The following is a 16,930-nucleotide window of genomic DNA, read 5'->3' on the forward strand; positions in this document are numbered from 1 at the left end:
TGGACTGTATGGGTGTCTACGCCACAGTCCCCCAGCTTCCTAATGAGAATGGGGTGAGAGACAGTATCAAAAGCCTTCCTGAAGTCTAGGAAAACTATATCCACTGCCACCCCTGCATCCAATGATTTAGTGACCTGATCGTAAAAGGCCAGGTTGGTCTGACAGGACCTGCCGCTGACGAACCCATGCTGGTTGCCCCTGAGCATGCCGTTCCCTGCTGGCCCCTCCTGGATGTGTGCCAGAATAATTTTCGTCCAGCCTGCACACCAGAAATGGTGAACGTCAATGTTCTAAGATGAAACAACATTTTTCATTTGTACTCACCTGCATATGGAAGCCCTAAAGAAGATAAGCTTTAAAAATCACTCTGTCTAAGGCGACAGGAGCTAACTCATTGCAGGCTGCAGCATTCTGGAAAAGGAAAATGGACAGATGCTCACCATTAAATCCAATTTGTGATTTATTGCCAAAGCCGAATGTTCCAGAGCCTTGAAAACAGATGCATAGCAGTCACTTAGTTTCGTATATTTGCCAACCAGAGCTATGGAGCATACCTTCAGCAACCTTTCATATCTAGCAAAAGCAAGATTTTTAATTATTATGCCAATTCCACAAAGAAAGCATTTGAACAAATGTTTCTGATTAAAAATAAGTTAATGCAACATCCCGTTTAAAAAGGAAGCAGTCTACACATGGGGTGCTCAGCCCTCAGTACCTTGTCATCTAGCCTGCGGGGCTCCCCTTGGGCCCATGGGGAGCCCTGCAGGCTGTGTGTCTGCACGCTAGATCCAGTATGCAGAGCTGGGCAGAAGCAGCACACGGTCCCCAAAGTCCAATCCCTGAGCATGGAGCTGGGCAGAGGCAGTGCAGGGGCTGAGGACCCCAGTCCCCACACATGGGGCCAGAGACAGTGCAAGGTCCTGGTGCCCTGATCCTGGCATACAGAGCCAGGTGGTGGCAGAATGGGCTCCCCAGAGCCCAGATCCTCACACATGGGACCAGATGGAAATGATGCAGTGCCCAATTCCAGTGTGCAGAGCCTGGCACAATCCTCGCATAAGTTGACAAGCAGGGCAGCATGGGGTCCCAAGGCCCCAAACATAGAGTGTAGAGCTGGGTGGAGGTGATGCAGGGTCCCAGGCTTCCAGTCCCACCATGCAGAGCCACACAAAGGCAGTGCGGGGTCCTGGGGCCCCAATCCTAGCATGCAGGGCTAGGCAGGGGGCACTGCATTCCAGATCCGGTATGTAGGTCCAGTCCTGGTGCAAGGGGTAGGATCTGGCTCACAGTCAGGCCCTGCACCACTCATTTGGCCTGCAGGGCCAAAATGTTAAGTACCATTGAGCTACACCATATCCTCAGCTGCTGTAAATCAGCACTGTCACATTGACTTCAATGGAGCTACATCATTTATCTATATAGGTCTGATGCAGAGTGTTTTACTTTTAATGATTTTAAAACTTCTCTAAACATAGTAGGCATTATGATACCTGTCAGCCATTCTCTTCCATTTGAAAAGAAGATCACTGGGTTGGTCATCAATTGGTAAGTTTAATCTCTGTTTAAAATACTTAATAATGCCTTGTTCCTCCAACAGGATTGGCACTCGGTAAGTAGAAGAAACATCATGGATAAATATCACCTAATAAATAAACTGCAATTATGAAAAAAATATTTTCCTATGAAATGCAGACTAAGAAGAAAATAAATGCATGCCTCTTAACAGAAAGTGACAAATTTGGTATATGTGAGTCTCCTAAACAAATTAGGCACTTGATTTATACAACTTTCAGTGGAATTCAAGGCAGGGCAGGACAAGAAGCCTACAGATTTTGAATCCATCATATTAAGTAACCCTTGATAGGGAATCTGTACAGGTGTAGCCATCAGTACAGAGACAGGTAATAATGTTAAAAGTGATCATAAGCAGAAGGACCAGAAGTGTCTGGGAGGTTTGTATTTGAAGGTTTGACTTTTGGAGAGGTTTAGTCCAAGCTAAAACTTAGTGGGTTAGATACTGAATAGCTTCCATTTTACTGCCACAGGCAGCCGGTGAGGACTAAGCAAAGGTTATGACCAACCCATCCTTTATGCCCTCATATGGGAGCATGAGGTGGTAGCAAGAGTATGCACAGCTCCAATGTTGTGTTCCAGGCTTGCACACCTACCGTGAGACCCACACATAGCCATATTCAAAGAATTCTGGGGTATACATAAGCACCTATTACACTTGTTAAGATGAAGTCTTTTAGACACTCAAAAATATTGGACAGTATTTGCATATTGATTTTGGCACATCAAAGAGTCATGACCTACTTGATCCATATTAAACATAAAGTTATAGAATAGTTATTAATCCTTTACAAATAATTGATACATATTATAAGAATGTTAGGGATTTAGGTAGTATATTGTAGATGATTACTGAAACAACAAGCTTTTTATATGCTGTAATTTTAAACAATCTAATTATTGGACAAAAATTTTGTGATAACTGATTAACTACTTATTCAAAACTGGTTAATTAACTTATTATAAACTATTTATAACTTTATCTTTAAAAAAGTAAGACCACATTTTCCACCATTATTGGTATATCAAAATGCCATTAATATGTAACAGCTATCCAGTACTTTAGAAGTGTTTCTATTTTATATGTACTATTTTATTTTTCATTGTACATTGTTTATAATGTAATTAAAAAACAATGAATTATTGCAGCAGGATTTGAGACTGAAAACAAATGAAGACATGCAAGCAACATAAAACAAGAAAAATAAATATATTTATACAGTTACAAGATAACTATTATAGTTAATAACTATTTATTTATATAGTTAGCAGATAACTAAATAGTTTTTTATCTGTATCTCGGTCACAGACAGTCACTGAAATACAAACCTGTTCAGGTTCCACATGGCAAAACATGGAGATTTTTTCCTTCACTGCCATTTCTATAGGCTTTGCACTTCTGCAGACTATCTACCAAAATACACACACAAATCACAAATGAGAGAAGGGAAAAATTAGAGTGGAAAATTCTTTTTAAGACAATACAAAGTCCTTAGCACCAATCATGCAGATCCTCCTCTCAATCAGTGGTTTTCAAGCTGTGTTCCATGGAGCCCTGGGGGCCTGCGATAGGTCAACAGGGTTCCGCAGAGATTGGGGATAATGGTGAAACAGGCTGGGAGGTGGTGCACCACCACAGCTGGGCTCAGTCACCTGACTTTGCATCTATCTTTAGGATAAAGATAGGAGTTCTGAAGAAGTAATATGAAAGGGTTCCGTGACTTAAGGCAGTTTGAAAAAACACTGCTCTAAAATAATGGACTGGATGAATATTTCATATTGAGAGCTCTGCAGCACACCATAACATAAATATCACATAACACAGCAGAAAATACATCCAACCAACACTTCCACACTTCTCTTGACCCCCTTTTTTTTTTATTCCCATAGCTGCTTCTGCTCATCTGCTGTGTCTCTTTCTCTGTCCTTCTTGCCACTACTCTTATTTTCTCATCAGAAACCATTTAAGAATCCCATAAAATAGTTAAGCAAAGTCAATCACTTTGTCTATTGTGCCTTTCCCTTGTTTATATACACATTATATTTTCCAAGATCTGAACAGTAACTTTGTTTGTTCTCTCCCTTCTCACAGGCACAAGTGTACTTCAAGGAATTACTGGTGTTGATTTACATCCCAAAGCAATAGAATACAAGTAGACAATAGACATTATTCTATGCAAGGAGAGGGACTTGACAACCAAGGCACAATTTTTCAAAATGCCATAACAGAGTTTGCTGGATGTGTAGATACTCTGCACACAAAAAGACATTTTTCAAAATTAGTCCTGTCTGGTTACGTGATCAACAGTACAGATAGAAGGTTAATTTCTTTTCTACATTACTCTGCATGGTTGCAAGATAAGAAAAAAACATTATTAGATTAGTCTGCTTTCTTAGCATTCCGTACTCAATTTAATAGTCTTTTAAAAACTTATTTTTTAGAATAGGGAGAGGTAATTATCTTAACTGCATACAGAAATCAGTTGTACTCTTTGTGCACATACAATTCATTTCATGTAGCATATTACAGTAGATTTAGATTTAACATTTTGAAATACTGTGATGGAGCATATTATGATAAATTAATTGTTTAAAAAAAGACTTTAAATTACTAAATCACAACAATCTGAACCTACTTACCTGTCACTTCTTTAGAAAGCACATTTAGATGCTTACGTCACCATTATGATTAAAGAATTTTGATAACACTGGCTGCATACAGACATTTAAAAAAAAGGCAAGCAAAAAAATGCACTTTACCAGAAGAAACATGTTAGCTCAACCCAGTTCCACAGCATCTGTATAGATTGGGTACCTCAGCAGGGCTTTTTGGGGCTTTTATCTCAAGCTGATTCAATCAGCTATTAGATAAAAGCACCAAAAAAGCCCCACTAAAGTGCCTGATCTATACAGACTTTGGTCAAGCCAGGTCCAACAATGCCTCTTCTGGGCATGTGCTGGGCTCGGTGCAGGAGCACACCGAGTTTAAAGTAAAGCACTGTTTTGTTTGGGTTTTTTAACATCTGTAAGAAGCCTGTATTCCAAAGGACCAGGCACACATTTTTATACAGTGAAAATTGAAAAATAAAGGAGTAAAGCTAAGAAATGGATACCCAGAAACAGCATAAATTTTACCCAATTCACCTCTAATTACACACGTTATTGTTTTTAAGTGATGGAAGTGTCATGACAATGAAGGAACCTTATGGATGATCCACGGATTGTTTGACTTTATTACTTTTGTTGGCTTGATTTCAGTACCTAAGTATCTGTTTGGAATAGATTCTCTTAAATGAGAAATATTGGTTATTTTATTTACCCACACTAAAAATGTGCTGGTATGGTACTTACAGTTTTTTCTCCAGAATAATATTGTATAGGTAGTTCAGTAGAAAAACTATGAAATGTCAGAGTGTTAAAATATGAACATGGACTTTGATTAAAGGCTAATCAATATAGATTATTATTAAAGATATTTTTTGAATTTGAAGAGCATTTTTTAATTTCCAGATCAAGCAGTATTCATTTGATCCAGACTTAGGGTTAATGATGGCAATTAAATAAGTATTTATTTATTCCCAGAAACACCAATGTTTATTTATTATATGACCAGGTAAAATTCAGCATTATGACTAAACTATCTCCCAAGCTGTATTTAAAGAATGCTTATGTCATTTGGAACCAAAACCAGTTTTCCTTGATATTAGTTTGTTTTGTGCATCTTCGTTATTTTCCTTAGTATCTGTAAATAACGCTGTAGTGCTTTTACAATTCACTACGTTGTCTTACTAGAGTCCAATCATTCAAGCAGTCTTCCAAGACAAATATTTTAAAATTGAAGTCATAATATTATAAACAGCTGATTGCAAAAACTTCCCCTTCTTATCAGGAACTATCAAAACATCTTCAACCTAATAATTATAGAACTGATATCAACTGCTTTTAGAAAGCATTGCTGCTCAATATGATGCCTCTGATTTGAAAAAATTAAGGCAGTTAGGATGGTCTCCTTTTGTTTATTGGATTTGGCCAAGAAAGTCAGCAAGGTGAACAAGCCTGCCAAGGTAAAATGCTGATTGGCGTTCCACAGGATTAATGTTCATCCTTTCCTAAACACTCCAAGGGAATTCTTTTAAGGAAAAGTGAAGAGCCAAGCCTTCAAAGTGCTGACAGTTTCATTCTAATTCTGCATATTCATTAGTGTAATTACTTAGCAACCAAAGACAGAAACAAAATTCAGTGGCTTTCTTCTACCTACTAAATCACACTTAATTGGTATCCCAAACATAAGGATGAAAGGAATTTTTTGTAAAAGGTACCTGTTACTAATGATGCACTAGATACCTTGTTAGTGAAGTACCATATAATTTAGCTCCATTTTCTAACTTGGAGTGTAGTTTTCCGATCTCTGTGCTTTTTTTTTCAGGTTACTTCTCGGAATTGTTGGGGAAAGAGAAATTTATTTAAAAAAATTGGCAGAACACAATATGTTAAAAAATTTTTTACATTTGCCCCTTCACAAAACAACCAACCAACCAGGATTGAGCCCTTAGTGACTGCAAGGTGCCAGGACCTCCTGGGATGAACTGAGCATCCTTCATTCCCCAGGTTGCTAAGGAAGATGAAGGTCTTAAAGGAATACCTAGTATCGTGTAGACTCGGGCCTTTAAGTCTGCACCATGCTTTGCCATGAGGCGCAGAGCAAATGACAGTACAGTGCTGTGCTATTGCTGGACCATATTAGGAATCAGACTGATTTAAGCTGGGTCTACACTGTAACTGAGAAGCACAATTATTGCTAACCTCAAAGTGAAAGTTTCAGCCACGGCTGCAAGTGCGCACAAACCTACTTGCCTGCCTAGGACCCTGCATACATTCAGCAACTGAAGCCCGTGCCACGCTGACTTCAGGGCTATCAGTATCTGATCTAGCCAGAATAAAGATAGCTTTGGAGCATTCCTCATGCTGCAGTCCACCTCCCAAGTGTGGTGCTGAAGGTCTCAGAGTTTGAGTCTGCCTCCAAGATTTCTCTGCTCCAAAGAAAGAGAACCCTGCCTAAGCCTTAACTAGTTTATTTTAAAGCGGCTCACTAAAATTTTGCTATAAGACTCTGTAAAGGGAACTGCATGGATACAAAGGACATTGTATGGACACAGCACCATGATATGTGAGTGGTTATCCTATATTAACACATAGTAATCTAGTTTAATATCTTGGGATGACAGCATGCTATGAGAGTATATATGTCCCTTTTTACCCTTTTCTCTCAAGGTAAAAAGTACTGACGTCTGTGTCTTAAATATTTTTCATACCCTGGTAGCCAAGATGACCTACAAATAGAGATTTTATCATAGCTTTATAAACTCACCAGATCTGGAGACAAGCCTAGGCCCCTCAGTGCTCGAACACTGTTCTGTGTAGGTTTTGTTTTCTGCTCCCCAGTGGCATTTGGCTGAAAAGATATATTTTAAAGGCTCCAATTGTAACTAGGTTCTACACTTAGGACAATTACAGTTCAAAAAAAATGTCAGTGTAAGTTAGAGTATTCAGAGAGAGGAAAAACCTGCCTGAAAATAGAACCAACAAAAAGGTCAGCAACCTACGGCCTGTGGTAGGCCAAAAGGTCTTTGCTGTGGGCTGGAGCCAGCAAAGAGGTTTAATCCAACATGGGAGATCTGTCTCACAGAGCTGCACCATGCTGCCCCTCCACTTGGGAGCACTCCCTTCCGCTGCAGTGCACTGATCCTCAGCATCTGAACTTAGCCTTAGTGCAAAAGGGTTGGGAATCTGGCAGCGGGCTCTCCAGCCCACAGCAGTGGCCAGGTTGTAAGCTCCAGCCAGCGCTAGCAAAAGATTGCCAACTCCTGCCGTAATACAGTGACAAGGAAGAACAGTAACACAATAATTTCAATATAATAATAATGCTGTGAAGTTTCTAATCATGCGGCTTTAATTCAGGCCAGGTTTTAGAGAAGTACTTTTATGCAATGGAATCAAAACTGAAAGAGAGAGGTACAAAGCCATGCCTTTGAAATCAGCTAGAAATCCTTATGAAGTCACCAAGCCTTCAAATGTCTTCAACAAGTCATTGGAACTTATTAACCTATTCTGTATTCATACATACACATTCAATTTACGTTGGGTAAATGGTTCATGCAATTTTGAATAGAATATATTCCTTTCCTTCTTACATGGAAGAACTGTAAGAAATTCTGTGATTATACCACGTACAAATACTTACAATTTTAAAACAATGCCTTTTACTGCATCAATGTTTGTAGTAAAAGTTTAAGTTGACTGGAATAAATATATTTCAAGATTATAAAACAGATGTATGTAATCTAACTGCTGTGACAGCATTATTATTCTTTCCTCACATGACCTGGAAGGTAAATAATTGGCACTGTTTTACTCTACACTGGATGAAATTCTGACTCAGATAATATGAGGAAAAACTCCTGTTTACTTCAGTGAGGCTAAGGTGTCACTTACTTTTTCTTTAAGCTTTAAAAGATGCTAAATCCTTCTGCTACTTTCTCCAGAAAGTTCCCACTTTATATAGAATACAGTATGAAGCAAAACTTTAGAGACAATAAAATATATATTTATCTTGAGTATTTACCTGTGGTACCAAGCTCACATGGATATTGCAGAAACGTTCTCTTTTCACCTTAAACTGAAACTGTCTAAATGCTTCAACAAATGGCATGCCTTCAATGTCTCCAATAGTTCCACCCAGCTGGAAAATAAGTCCTAGAACTGTTAGAGTGGTGGTAAATTACCAAAAGAAAAGAAAAGAAAAGAAAAATTCCTACTCTATGGTCAGCCTTGAAAATAACTACTCATCTCAGCTGCACTGCATACAAGGGGTAGAGTGAATGAAATATGCTTCTGCAGACACACACTGTGAAGAACCCTGAAATCTTTCAATAAATAAAACTTTATTCATTTTCAATTAACACCAAATACTCCAAAGAACTTGAGAAGGAGCCTACAACATACCTTCATTTTCATTAACATTTCAAGTGCATAATTTTTCCACAAGAAAAGGTTTGGTGCCCCTAAATAATACAAGTTTTACAAATATAATTTGCAGCATCTCAGAATGTTACTGAATCAAGTAGTACGAAATATATTTTAAAAGAATTGTGGTAAAGTCAAATTAAAAAAAAACAAGCCTGTAGTTTCCCCTTTGCTAAATTAACAACTGAGGCCAATGTGAGAAAGGGACCTGAAAATATCACATAATCTCTACAGTACAATAAAACACAACTTGGTATAAAAGTAATTAGAAACATCTTATACCAAAAGCAAGAAATAAATAAAAAAATAGCTACATTTACAAATGAACTTATTCAGAAAGAACTGTAACAGGAACGCTGGGCTCATTAAACAATCTTCTGACAGTTCTATGAAGCAAAGTTATTTGTGAACCTCGTCTGATGTGCCCTCATGTGGTGTCTGTTAGCACTGCTCATTTTTTTCAGCTAAAGTGTAAAAAACACTATACAACTTTATTTTTATTCAATGCATATACACTACACCTATATATTTCAATAATTTGCAATGGAAAACATTACACCCAAATGCCCTGAAGAATTGTACTTTTCATAAACACAGTAAACCAATACTTGAGGTTAATACTGTTAGTTAATACTTTTTGTTTCTCTAAGGTCTGTGTGCAAGTTAAATGTGTATGAATCCGAGTCCTAAAATGCTCTTTACTTCTCCTAAGTTACTCTTGTGAAAGCAACATACCTTAGGCTTCAGACATAAGGCAGGGCAGGGTGGCATCTTAAAGGCTAACTCATTCAGAAAGGTGTAAGCTTTTGTAGGCAACAGTTTACTTTGTCAGATGATATAAAAGACTAACACGGATAACTACCTCTTAGACTTCAGAGAGATAATACAGATATAACTCTCTTGCTATTCAAAACAATCATGTCATAGGAAGAAATAATCAGCAAAAATAAACTTTCCACTTTGAGACTGAGATACTGTGGGCCAAACAAAGATAAGAAGTTGGTCACAGCTGGACAGAGAAAGGCACAGAAATTTCCACTGGTCTATTTGCTAGAACCAGGTAGGCAATTAATATGGATTTTTGAGCTTTCATTTGCAGGCAGATTTCTAACATGAGGCAACCACTGGTACTCTGACATCCAAAAAGATAATAATATAAAAGATAAAAATACTTCTTTATAGAAGTATTTTTTGTCATTTACTAATAAACTGATTAGTTTAGCCTGACTATGTGGAGTTATGAGTATTTTCAGGATTGATCTTTGAGTGAATTTAACATGTTGACCCTTGGCTAATACAATAACTTGATCTGTAGCATAAATAGGAATTCTGGTTTTGATGCTGGAATTAGTAAGCAAGTTTCTATGACCTGTTTCACATAGCCAGAGTGGATACTTCTCTCATGTCATTAGTATAAATACTCTTTCATTAAATCCCCAACCACAGTTTCTTCAAAATCACCAATGGAGGTAATAACAATATTTAGCACTAATATAGTGTTTTGCATCCCTAAATCTCAAAGTGTTTTAATGAAGGAGTGCTTTTCATTCCCACTTTCCAGGAAACAACAGACTGTGACCACTCCACATTCACAAAGCAATTCACAGCACAACTGGAAACAGTAGCCGTATCTTTGGAGCCAAATTCCTGTACTCCAACTACTGAACTTTGCTAGATCTAAAAAATAAGTTAAGAAGCTTATGTTGACCTCTGAAGTGGTTCAAGATGTTCCTTAAAGTCTGATTATGAACAGCATGGAAGGAAACTACAAGCTAGGATCTGAAGAGTTTTTCTACTGTGTCGTCATGATTTTTCAAAACATTTGGGAAATAAAGTACCATCCCTAAATATTTTAAATTCATCATATCTGACTGGAAATCATTTGCTCTAGCTTCTGTAAACAGGGTGAAAACAGATACTTCTAAATATATCTACACTGATGGGCTGCTACAGTCTTATGGAAGAATCACCTCTTAACAGAGGCAATCCAAAGTTTTAGCACATGTCAGTGTTCCCTACAGTCATATTATTATAAGTTGCAGAGGTAAACCTACGCCTACTATACTCATAATTAACAATACAGGTCATACAATACTTGTGTCTCTGTCTTGCTGCAATCCATATAAACTTTAGTGTGGTTCACAATGAATCAGATACCTAGATAGCACAATGGAGGAAAAGCTAGCTCCATCTATTCATCATACAGTAACGAATATTAAATGGATAGATATTGGCACAGATCATTTCCATACTTGCCTCAATAACACATATTTGTGGCTCTTTCTTGTCATCATCCACAGGAACCTTTGCCTGATTCATCACCCATTCCTGAACGGCATCAGTAATATGTGGAACAACTGCAAAGTAAATCAAATTAATTAAGGCAAATACTTCCTGCTTTAGGATCATACTGGACTCTCCACCTACAGAAGGGAGAAAAACCCACTGGTAGCTGAGCATGTGGACTCTAAAGGGGAAGCAGTAGCACTATGGCACATTCCTACTTTCTTTGAGCCTGCAGAAGTCCTTCCAGAGGGCCAAAGTATGGCCACATCTCATTGACAAGAAAGAACGGGTGAGACAGGGTAGCAATCATCAGCAGTTCCACATGGCATGCTCCCCACTGAAACCTGAACAGATGAGCATGCCAGCACTTCCAGTTCAAATAACTGTGCATGCAAATTTAAAAAGGTTTTAAATATTTGTGAATGAACTGAAATTTGTTCTCTGCAAACATATGGGCAAGTAAAATTTGCTTACTAGAATGAATGCAGGGAGAAAACCCTTCCTGGACCACCTAAAAGACACAATGGTGGGATCTAGCAGAAGATGAGGTAGGGTCAGCACAATTTCTTAGATAGTCAACCTGTCCATGGTCCAACTTAACATTTTCAGCAGTCCAGATCATCAACAACATATCATACTCCCAGGAAAACAGTTTAAGTGAGCATTTAATTCACCTGAATCTAATCATACAAAAACCTGAATGACTGTGTTTTGTGGAAAGGGCTGTATATTAGCAAGAGAAGTATTTTAATGAAGCCTACAGTAAATATGCATGAATTTAAACTTTAAAAAAGCACCTTGAACTGTTTTTCCCAGGTAATCACCATGTCTTTCCTTATTGATTACATGCTGGTAGATCTTTCCAGTGGTGATGTTGTTATCTTTATAGAGATTAATGTCCAAGAATCTTTCATAATTTCCCAAGTCTAAGTCAACTTCTCCACCATCATTTAGTACAAAGACTTCACCTGGAAAAAAAAAATGAAAGAGTTTAAAACTGCACAGACTCTTCCTTTTAAATTAACATATAGGAAAGAAATTAAACCTTATTAACTAGATGGAACAACACTGCAAACATAACTTTAATACAAAAATGTATACTTGTTAACATATAAATAAGTTTAAAAGTCAAACGGTATGTTATATCAATATAGAGTGTGTTACAAATAAGACCATCTGTGCAAATGAAGTGCTACTGATGGGGTATAATGTTTTCTTTCTAGGCAAAAATGTGTACTTTTTAAAATAATAAATGTTTTTGAAAATGAATTAGAAAAGTTGTACCATACTGCCGATATATCAAGTAATTTAAAATGCTTAGTGGATATGGTTTCAGCAATATGTTACAATACTTTATTGGGAAAATAAAGCAGTTTCTATACATACTGAATTAGTTCTAAATGCTACATTGACATATGACAACTGAAGACCGTGGATATGTATCTATAAATTATAGTAGATTTTTATGAATGTGTTATTCTGGTAAGTATACTTTTTGCCTTGCTTAACTCAGCCACTAGTCAGTATTATGCCTATGTGTCCTTACTTGAATGTTTTCCTTCTCTTCAATCCAACTAACTTCAAACCCAAATCCCTTTCTAACATTTCCTCCCTACGCAGAAGTGATATTTAAAATCATAACAGATGCGACTCATATTTGTTGCTGAGCTAAGTTATACTTATTTATTTTAATCTTTCCTCCTAACCAGTTCTTAAACCGCCTTTATATTTTGTTAATTAAATTCCCTCCAATATGTGTTGTGGCTCCCAGAGCTAAATGAGCAGATCAAAACTTGTCCCGTTTCATATGTGAAACCCCATTACCTTTGATTTCCAATGCTAAGTATAGTCTCGCTAGTCTGTATTAAAGAGTCCTTATTATATGATGTAGGAGGTCTGCACGAACAGCCTAAAATTTCATTGGCCATTTTTTTTGTTGCAATATCACCTTGAAAGCTCATATTTAACTATACATAGAGCATTGCTCCTCCTCCTTCCCTAAATATCAGTTTCAGATTTATTTCTTGCATATACAATAATTTACCTTTCCAAGTAGAATCTCATGGTATCACTTCAAATCTCTCTTATCCCCCGTAATACCTCTTTCATATCACCTATAAATATGATTTATTCTGACACTCTGATTAATTAGATTATTTAATTTGATATATCATTCATTAGTAATGGTGTTAAATAAAACCAACTCTCACAAATTCTTGAAGCAGCTCAATAGACACCTCTTCTAATTTATTATGCCACCACATAAAATGTTATTTCCTTTGTTATCTGCAGACATCCTGGTTTTCTCTGATAAAAATAGCAAGTTCTCTAATTTACAAAAAAACCCCTGCAAATTCTCCAACTGAAAACCCCAAATCAAAGATTAAAATGAAAGGCCACATCCACACACACAAATATACATACACATATCTCTATATCTATAGGTAACAGTTGAACACAGTGTTTTATTGATACATATTTACAATTTTAAAGTAGTTTGCAAGCCTACTACTGCCTCAATCACTATAATAAAATACATTCTAAATACCTATATATTTTGGCATCTGATTTTGTTTTTCATCATGGAAAATAAGAGCTCCTGTTGAGACCACTCTGTACATCCCACAGAATTATGTGCAGAAAAAATTAAAATTATGCACAGAAAAATTCAAAATTATGTACAGAATAAATCTAAATTATACAAAATTAATTACCTTTTTTTAAAAAAAACTAAACTAAATACACTATTTGAACCTTCTTTAGAAATATATGTAGATATTTATTATGGTTATGGGGTGGGTGTGAGATGTGTGTGGCAGGGATTTGTGAAGGAGTGGGGTGTGTGGGTATGTGTGGGGTTTATGGAGGTATATAGGTTTTGTGTGTGGGTGTGACGGGTGGGATTTGTGCAGAGGTGTGCATATGGGAGTATGTGGAGTTTGTGAGTGGGTGTGGGAGTTTGTGAGGGGGCTGTGAAGGGGTGTGGAGAATGTAGGTATGGGAGTATGTGGGGTTTGTAGGCAAGTGTAGGGTTTGTGGGGAGGCTGTGAAGGGATTGGGTGTTGGGGGGGCATGTGGAGGGCTATGGGTATGCGGTGATGTTGGTATGGGAGTATGTGGGGTTTGTGGGGGTCGTGTGAAGGGGGAGGGTATTTGTGGTACACAGCCCCTGCCACCAGTGGCTCAGCAGCAGCAGGCAGTGGGCCCTAGGGGTGCTCATGGCCATGGCAGGCAGAGCCACTGGCAATGCATGTCTCTGGCTGAGTCCCAGGGCTTGCACATGCCCAGCTCGCTGGCACAAGCCTTCACACCAGACCAGGCTGGCTCCATGACAGCAGGTGGGGCTTGTGGCACTGCAGGTGGGAGCCGTACGCCATCACGCTGTGTGGGCTCTGTGCCTCCATGTGTGGCTTCCCACTGGAGTGCTAGAAGCTCCCTGTGGAGGCACGGAACCAGCTGGCCCAGCCCAATGGAGAGTGGGCTTGGAGCAGCACGCCATCAGGTCGGGTGGGCTCCATGTCTCAACATGGGGCTTCCAGTACTCCAGCAAGAAGCCACACATGGAGGCAAGCACAAGCCCATCCAGAGTGATAGTGTGCCACTCCGTGCCTCCGTGTGTAGCTTCCCGCCAGCCCAATGGCACGTGGCTCCCAGTCCATGCACCATCAGCCTGGGCTGGCCCTCCACGTGGGGCTTCCCATGGACACCTCCCCGCTCCCCCGGCCCTGCCCATAAAGCCCTGCCCTGCCTCCCACCTTCTCCACTGCCTCTTCCCACAGCCCCCAATACTCCCAACTCTGGCCATCACCCTCACCCACCCCAGAAGTTGTGCCAGTGCTCCCCATCCCTGACCTGCAGCTTCCCACCCCCATAGCAGGTCCCCAACCCCCTGCGAGCCCCATCTACCTCAAAAGGCTCCAGGAGGGAAAGTGTGCCTGAGCCAAGCCCTGGCTGATTGAGTCTCAGGTCCCCCACTTCCCCCTTTCCCTCGGGACAGGGCTTAGGGTTTCCGGCCCTTTTTGCAAGAAGCTCTTGTAGGCTGCAACTCTGCCAACCTGGAAAGAGCTCTTTGCAAAAGTGGAAAATCCACAGGTATCTCCATTAAAATGAATATCCACTTTTTTCTCTGTTAAAAGGGAACATTGGTAGGTTTTTCAGTTTTTCCATGGGAAAAATAAAACCCAGATCCCTGGTTACCTGGCTTTCAGTATGGGTGACTGTATTTGTACAGAACTACATGGACGAGGAAATATAATTTTTCTAAGTAAGATTTGTAAAGCATTTGCTATAGTGTTCCACAAATCAAACTAAACCAAAGATAATGTGCAATGAATAACAAGAAAGATTTCCTAAGTGAGGTCTATTACGCTGGGGAACAGTTTGCTAATAGAAATACAAGAAAGCCAGACACTTGAGTTACCTCAAATTAGATTTGACAAGACACTTGAGAATATGCAGCACGGAACAATCTTACATTGTCAAATAAATGCATAAGGTGACCTAACACCTCTCACATAAAAATTAGAAACTTAAATTCTGCTTATAAAATGGAATAGCAAATGAATAAGTTATACACAGAAGAACAGTACCACCCTTCATACCATGTTCATATGGTGAGAATGTTCCAGCATCTATGTTAATATAGGGATCAATTTTGATTGCAGTGACTCGTAGACCACATGATTTCAGTATGGTGCCAATGCTGCTTGCAATGATTCCTTTGCCAATGCCTGAGATGACACCCCCGGTTACCAGGATGTACTTCATCGGAAAATTACTGGCAACACGTATGTCTCGAGTTGGAAATCTAAAAATAACAAAATAAGAATTTATCCTTAGAAAGCATACTAAATTATCATAAAGAGAAAGAAAACCAAAGCGAGCTTCAGAAACTGAGACATTACATGTAGTCACCAATCTGGACTTTAAGCCACTTTTAAATATTAAGAGGTTAAGCCCTTCAAATATGTTCTTTTAATGTCAGATCAAAAATATCTTATTCCTGTGAAAATGGACCAGATTCTTATTTGTCTATTATGCATCTGAGTAGAATTAGAGGCCTCTGATTTGCCAAAATGCTATTGTCCCCGACAGATACCCCAGTGGTGCCACTTGGTGCCACTTCCACAGTTTTTTATCAGAGACCACTCGATGCGACTAGACTCAGTGAAAGAAATGGATCATCACATTTAGGAGTATTCCATAACAATATTAGTCTTTTTGCAATATCCCTGTTCATACATGAAAAACAGATATGAAAAAACAATACACAGATAATTCTTCAATAGATCACGTGAAATTAAAGCATATTGCTTACCTAATGAAAGCTTCACAAATCTTTCTTGCCCCATTAGTTAAATAATCCAAAAACAGACTGTGTAAACTGTAAAATCTAAACATAAATTAACGTACCTAAATCCTCAAATTAAAATACCTAAAATCCTTAACTTAGGCCTCGAACAGATATTCAGTATCTCCTGGGAGAGGAGCTGCTAAAGTTATTCAGTTTTTTCAATATCAATATTTTTACAAAGTGAAAATGCTGTCTAAATGCTCACAGGGAGCTGGGATTTTTCCAAGGAGCTGGGGTGAAGGGCAGTTATCAGTTGGAAAAAATAACATTGATGTATTTGAAACCAAAACAAAATTATTTTAATTTTAATTATTTGAACTTTGACACACAAATAGGAAAAAAATCATAGGTATATGATTGCTATTTAAATACGTATATTATAATGTCAGTCTAATCATCAGATTATATTTACTGTGTGCTTTATTTTTAAATGAACTGTATTTGGCTTTGTATGTGGAGCCTAGAATTCCACGGAGGCAGGTGCCAAATAAATTATATTTGAAATATACTCTAAAGTTCACAGCTAGTCCACCTTCTGCCTAGAGTCTGGGATGTATGTGATATTCCTTGCGATCTTGTATATAGGGACCTACTCAAGTCACGATTGCACGCATTTCAAAGAAATCGTGAAGTCAGGCAATCTCAGTGAAATCCATGGGGGAAAAAACCCAAAACAAAACAACTCCCCCCCCCCCC

General features: G+C 38.5%; 1 protein-coding gene across 4 annotated transcripts in view; it reads right to left on the bottom strand.

The window, feature by feature from the left end:
• Window positions 1-16,930, bottom strand: part of CTPS2 (CTP synthase 2) — a 179,660-nt gene that overhangs the window by 155,247 nt on the left and 7,483 nt on the right. For all 4 annotated transcript variants that reach the window (XM_019524809.1, XM_019524810.1, XM_019524811.1 and 1 more), the window contains 8 exons: window positions 15,483-15,688; window positions 11,679-11,849; window positions 10,852-10,952; window positions 8,195-8,311; window positions 6,941-7,024; window positions 2,902-2,982; window positions 1,491-1,642; window positions 441-573 (listed from right to left, as the gene is read on the bottom strand). In XM_019524809.1, coding sequence (XP_019380354.1) covers window positions 441-573; window positions 1,491-1,642; window positions 2,902-2,982; window positions 6,941-7,024; window positions 8,195-8,311; window positions 10,852-10,952; window positions 11,679-11,849; window positions 15,483-15,688 — 1,045 coding nt within the window. The remainder of the gene's footprint in view (window positions 1-440; window positions 574-1,490; window positions 1,643-2,901; window positions 2,983-6,940; window positions 7,025-8,194; window positions 8,312-10,851; window positions 10,953-11,678; window positions 11,850-15,482; window positions 15,689-16,930) is intronic.

The sequence above is a fragment of the Gavialis gangeticus genome, unplaced genomic scaffold (genome assembly GCF_001723915.1).
Source record: "Gavialis gangeticus isolate Ggan-Ray unplaced genomic scaffold, GavGan_comp1, whole genome shotgun sequence".
Lineage (NCBI taxonomy): Eukaryota > Metazoa > Chordata > Crocodylia > Gavialidae > Gavialis > Gavialis gangeticus.